At 39.2% G+C, this 6451-nt stretch overlaps 1 protein-coding gene across 1 annotated transcript; it reads left to right on the top strand.

Annotated features, from left to right (window-relative positions):
* Positions 1–1514: 1514 nt before the first annotated feature.
* On the top strand, positions 1515–3793 carry vanin-like. Its single transcript, XM_014236568.3, has 4 exons — positions 1515–1708; positions 1838–2513; positions 2715–3441; positions 3508–3793. Exons 1-4 carry the CDS (start codon positions 1625–1627, stop codon positions 3746–3748), a joined length of 1728 nt encoding a protein of 575 aa, XP_014092043.1. The 5' UTR covers positions 1515–1624; the 3' UTR covers positions 3749–3793.
* Positions 3794–6451: the final 2658 nt, after the last annotated feature.

The raw sequence follows: 6451 nt of genomic DNA, 5'->3' as shown, positions 1-6451 counted from the left end.
ATATATTTTATAATATCTATTTTTTGGGTATGTTTTGGGTTAATAAAATTTAAAAATATAAAATTAAAAATTAGGGAAAAGTTAATTTTATAATTTTTTTAGGTTTATTTTATATTTACTTTTTTATTTTCCTTTAAGTGGTAATTTTTTTCGTTTAATAGTAATGGTTAAAGAATTTGTTTGGTGATCACTGTATTTTCTCCTACATACATTTTATTTCCGATTTATATAGACTTCAAGGATTCGTCTTCAATTTATATTAAAGGTAGTAGTAGGGCTACTTAAAATTTTATATACTATATATTACTTTTTATACTTAGATTTTAAAACAATTTAATTTGCTTGAGATAATTTTTATGCCCTATATTTTTATGGTTAAGATCCTCTCGAAAAGCGAATTCATCAAAAATCAAGGCGCTGATTAGCCCAAAAGTATGTTATTCTAACAGAAGGCCGATGACATGTGGCAGCCTGCCAAGAAACTCGCTATTACTCTGTTTTTTTTTCTAGTCATCTTCGCATAACTATCTTCTTAATGGTATGTAATTAGTCAAATCAACTTTCACAATGCAGACTGCCAAACTCCTGCCTGAACCTCCTTCCGGACGGAGTAATGGCATGTTTACTAAAGCTCTTAAAAGGCGAAAATCTACTTTGGTCGAAAAAGCCAAGGAGAATTAATTTGCTTTGAGTTTAACACGGTTGGTATTTGGAGCTCTAGATATATACATATATATGGTAGAGGCACAATCACGTATCTCCCGGGTCGGAAGTACTGATTTCTACAAATCTGTTACAAGGAGGAAATGTACTTTGAGAGAGAAAACGGAGCCGCAAGTATACGCACCCTGATCATATTAAGGGGTGGTCACGCAGCCAAATTCGCTCATCTTCGTGCATTAAATTACCTTAATTAACTTGTTCTTCAACTTAAGCGACTGACCATCTTTATGATGTTGCAGTTTTCACGTGTGCTCAGAGTGCAGTATCCATCATTTTCGCCTAAACTCTACTCATCCTCTCTTGCAAGCAATCTTCAACTATCTCTTGAGTAACCAAAGGCCAACGCATTGTGCTCCTTTTATTGCCTGCCAGTGTGCTATTAATTCAATTCCTTAGCCATAATAAATTTAATTTCGCCTCTGCACAAGCCAACGCACACGCAGACATGCACAAACTCGCTCAACTGCGGACAGATGGTGGATTGTAGACTGCAGCTGAGCACGTGCTTCAAATTAAGGTATAAAATGTGGTGGTCATTCACATGGCGTAGCAAAAGTCTACTGAGACTGTACAATAGTTTTGGGGGAGCACAAAGCCAAAGAATTTGCTGCTTGGCGCCTAAAAGTATGTAATTTAAAGTACAAATAACATCAGTATTTGATTATTAGCATTTGAAAATTAAAGTGTTGCTAAACCAATTATCGATACTTCAATTAAAAGATAAGATTAAATGGGCAAATCAGATAGCTTAGAATTTGCGAATTGTTGATGTTTATAAAGGCAAAACGCTAAGCGAGCAACGGTCATTTGCCCTATGGTGTGCGCTCGGTAGACTACATTTAAAAATCCGGAGAAGTTTTCGTCACTTAAAACTCCACAGTTCAGCAGAAGAATCGCAAAAATGAGCCGAATATGGTCTGGAAAGAGCAAAACGCTGACTTTATGGCTGGCATGCGCGTTGCTACTGCTACGGTCGACGAAACAGGTGAGTTGAATAGTGAAACCAGTTAAGTAGCCACGTAAAGGTAAGGTAAGGCAATTAATGCGCGTCTTATCGCGTCCATACAAAGTTGTCAGCTTGTCCATAGTAATGCTATACTTTATCAACTTTTAGAGTCCGCTGACGCCGCTCGCCGCCGATGATACAAATAGTACGGAATCGTTATATTACACCGCCGGTGTTGTGGAATTTCGACCCGCTAGAAATGAATCAAATGCTGCTTTAGCAGACAATCTCGCCGGTTATTTGGAGATAATAAGCTCGAAAGCTGCTCAGGCTACAGATATTATTGTATTCCCCGAGAGCACATTAAATAGCGATGATACAGCTACATTTGTACCTGAGCCCGAAAGCGACCATGGCAACATACCCTGCTTGCTGGGCAACACTAGCGATTATTCTGATTTTCTGGTGCAGATATCGTGTGCTGCGCGCGCGGCGCGTAAATATATTGTTATCAATTTAACAGAGCGTTCAAAGTGCGTCGCTTTTACAGCCGACCCGCGTCCATGTGCATCGAATGGCCTAAATATTTTCAATACTAATGTTGTGTTCGATCGTGAGGGCAAGGTAATTTCGCGCTATCGCAAATGGAATCTATATGGCGAGCGAAAGAATACCACCTATGATGCTGAGTTGCGGTTTTTCGACACCGACTTCGGTGTAGTATTTGGGCACATCGTCTGTTTTGATATATTGTTTTATAAGCCCGCACAGGTGTTGGTTAGTTTGGGTCTAACGGATGTGATCTTTACATCAATGTGGTTCTCACAGTTACCATTTTTGACGGGTAAGTGTATAATGAGTTAAAATATTGCTTGGAGTCAGTATAGCGCGATTTGGCTGGCGTGACTAAGTCCTCTTCAACGTTCATAGCAGTTTCGAACTGTAAGTCACGTCATTTCAATAAAACTTTGGGATCTTATGAAACCCTTTTCTAAATAACCTAATACCGATATACTTTACTGATCTAATACCACATCTTTTCCAGCGGTTCAATTCCAAGAGTCGTGGGCTTACGCAAACGACGTTAATGTGCTTGCTGCTGGTTCTAGTCTTCCAGCTGTTGGCTCAACCGGTACAGGCATCTATGCTGGGCGCGCTGGTCCATTACTCTCCGTAATGAAAACCGGTGAAGGCGAACGTCGTTTATATGTGGCGAGAGTACCAAAAAAGACGCTAATCAATAGAAGCGTACCGGCTGTGGCACAAGTAACTGAGACTGTAGTGGAACCAAAAGCAACGCACCGTCTAAGCCAAGCTGATATTTTACTAAAACGCGACTATGTGGATCAATACGAGAGCATTTTAGTCGATTTGACGAATACTAGTAGTCGTGCTGAGTATGATGTATGCCACAATACGTTCTGCTGTCATTTTGAGCTACAATGGCATCAACTTACTACCGGTGGGGCAGGACAATATTACACCTACCGTTTAGGTGCCTACGAAGGTATGCGCGATGAGCCGGGCGCTGAAACTACGAATGCGCTACGCAATTGTGCCGTATTTACATGCATCGGTAATGATATAGCCGATTGTGGACGCATGTTCCCCGCTGATGTCGTACAGCAGCCGCAAGTCGCTTTCGATCGCATAGCTATTGAGTCCAACTTCCAAACGGGTTATCCATATTTGTTAATGCCGAACAGTTTGCGTGACGATCTCAAACCGTTGGCGGTCAATGAATTTGAGTGGGAGGAATACGATCAGTTGATGTGAGTATAATTACAATAGTTTGGCTTTCTGGCTCTTTAGTAATATTGCTTTTGTATTAATTTTAGTGATGCGGAGGTAACGCGTCATGTGCGCTATACTTTGAACACAACAACCGACAATCTTTTGGCTTTCTCGATTTATGGTAATTTTTATAGTGGGACCGGTTTTATTAATGAGTCCACGAGCTCACCGCCAACGCAAAGTCCCACAACGGCGGAACCAAATGGTGGCGGTGGCGCTACGATTTTAATACAGCCAATCATTCTGATTTGGACGTTGGCCGGTTTGCTAAAAGTTTTTGCTTAAATACATCATATTAAAGAGATAAAAATATAAAAAATACTAGCGCAAGTTTTGTGGACTTAAGTTGTGTATAATTTGGATGATTACTAACAGAAAATTCAAAGGCGACACACACCATTAGCAGAGTCTTATAATTCTTTAATTTAAACCATGTTGTCACAAGAAGTCACAAACTATTTGAAGCACCGCGATGTTTATTCATATAATAGTAACACCATGAAAACGGGAATTTGCCTGCTTAAAACTTCGCTGTAGTTTCGGCAATTTCTAATCAAAGTAAAATCCCGATGCTAGCCTGATTAACTGATCAAAAATCCACATTAACGACTTTTAAACAGAATATATCGCTCTCATAAGGATAGACTGTAATAGAAGACCTCGAAAAACTATTAAGTATATAGATACCAAAACACGTCGGAGTATGCGGCATACCTCGTATTGGTATCTGCAATAAAAGAGTTATGATAGAGTTTTGGATTTGAGAGACACTTCCTAGCGGATCTTTTATGTACAGCTGATGAGAGCCACTGTTTAATAAATGGTAGTCTGCCAGAATAAAACTCAGTTCAGATAGGTCCAAAATAATATTTTAAAGAAGATTTGGGGATTAAAATGAAGAAGAAGAATGTGGCCGGTACTAGAATAAATATTTTCGGTCGAAAAATGTTTTCTAGCTCGGTTCGCACTAACATTGCCAACTTTGTCAGAGCCAAAGTTACAAGGAACTTGCTTTTTCGAAGCAATACCACAATATTGAGTTACCTTGGGCTCCGTGACTATCTGACCTTACAGATTTTGTGTGTCCGCTTGGCAATATCTTCACAAGAGATTACTTAAGTTTACTGGTCAGGCTATGAGTTAAACGTTTTGGACACTTCTATGAGGCTGAAGGCTAATTTTGGCTTAAGTTCCAAAATTAGTTTAAAAGACAGCAGTCAAAATATTTTCATAATATATATTCCTGTCTGGTCTACTCTTCCGAGCGCAATTTTTTTCTCGAAATCTGAACAAAACTTCGCAAGACCTGAAAAACTAGTCACTTCGACTGAAGTTCTTTGTAATATTATAGGTATATATATGTGTTTAGGTAATGATACCAAGCGGAAAATAAGCAAATGTTCATTCATCCAGCGGTTCCGGCACCACACTGATAAGCGAATTTAACAGTATATGTGTAAAGGAAAAAGAAATATAGCTTATAGCTACAAGCCTCACACCACTAACCTAAACTACACTGCAGAATTGAATGCAGTTCAATGAAACACTTTGCCTGTTTCATAGACCACACTAAACACATGAATGTGTGTGTAAGTATGTGTAGCGTTCGCAAGCTTGTTGTTGGCGCAAACTGTTGCTCCACTTGTTAGCATTCAACAGTCTCTACCTTTACAATATATATAGGTATGGATATTTTGCGCGCAGTTCAAGGAGAAGTTATTGACGCTGGGAGAGAGCGACGCTGAAACGCGTGAGTGTGTTAATTTCCAGTGGAAGACCACAAGAGAGCGAGTGATACCGGGAAAGGAATATAGAAAAAGAGCGCACGCAGGGAAATACTGCAATTGGTGGTTTGTAGACCTTCAAACGGTGTTATTTAGTAGCAGAGCCTTAAACAGAAATGTAATAAATTATTTAAAAGCATGGAGAGTTTGTACCTGAAATTTAAAGCAGCATAGGCTTTGTATTTAAGTGGTTTAATGAAATATGAATGAAGGCATAAATAACTGAAGATGTTTGTTAAAGACCTCGTGGATACATTTCTGAATACCATTTGACTACAGGATTTGTCTGTGCTTTAATAAGTGGGAAAAGATTTGGCTATCCAAAAAACTGTCCAGCTTTTTATGAACAACTGGATTATCGATGTCCGAAAGAACACATGTTTAACTACTCAACCCATTCTACTATGGTGTTCTTAGCTGGCCTTTATATACGACGTAGAGTCGCAATGTCTTGATTTGACTGTAGAGACCCGCAAAGCTTTTGTCTAAATACATTTTACTAAATCTCACAGCAGAGTACTGAATATGGATTCCAACGTTCCTAGAAGACTTTGAGATAGCTGAGAAATGTTCATAAATTGAAAAAGGGGGAACCACCGACTAAAACGAAAGGCTTTCACATTGTGGTAGATGCCGCAAGGCATGAAACTCGAATTTTCGAAATCCTCCTGCAGCGCGTCTATATGTACTTCCAAAATGAGTTCATGAAAAGTCCGAACCCTTTTATGCGGAAAGACCGATGAGGGGAGATGAGTTTCTTCTCATCGAGCAAATTATATTCGAGACTGGGTAGTGTCTTGTCCGGTTTGCTGTAACGTGGATTATGTGCAGAGCTCTTTTTATAGTATTTCCAATGTCCTGAAGTTATAAAATATTAATGGGACCACGGCTGGAGGATAAGTTCATATCAGAGAGATGTTTTAATGGTACTAGATCTTTTGGAAACAAGGATCTATATTCAATATCAAAATATAGAGAGAATTTTTCTTCGAAACATCGAACTATGTGGGTTCATCTACTCTGTTTCGGGCATCACAACGAACCGGCGCTTTTAGCTGTTTATGGTAAAAGAAAAAAAGTCTTGTTTAGGTTATCTCGCTATAGTTGAAATAACTTCAATACCGTGTAGAACCAAAACAGGCATATTTCTGCTTAAACCCGACAGCATTGCACATTGCTCCCACCCTCACACAACACTTCCAAT

The sequence above is a fragment of the Bactrocera oleae genome, chromosome 5 (genome assembly GCF_042242935.1).
Source record: "Bactrocera oleae isolate idBacOlea1 chromosome 5, idBacOlea1, whole genome shotgun sequence".
Classification (NCBI taxonomy): domain Eukaryota; kingdom Metazoa; phylum Arthropoda; class Insecta; order Diptera; family Tephritidae; genus Bactrocera; species Bactrocera oleae.
Note: the sequence above shows the minus strand (reverse complement) of the source record. Positions and strands in the feature narration are given on the sequence as shown.

Bases quoted from the DNA above. Each gene is read 5' to 3' on its own strand.
- vanin-like (XM_014236568.3), top strand. From the start codon at position 1,625: ATGAGCCGAATATGGTCTGGAAAGAGCAAAACGCTGACTTTATGGCTG. The intron at 1,709-1,837 runs GTGAGTTGAATA...ATCAACTTTTAG, and splicing joins TGCTACGGTCGACGAAACAG to AGTCCGCTGACGCCGCTCGC. The intron at 3,442-3,507 runs GTGAGTATAATT...TATTAATTTTAG, and splicing joins GAGGAATACGATCAGTTGAT to TGATGCGGAGGTAACGCGTC.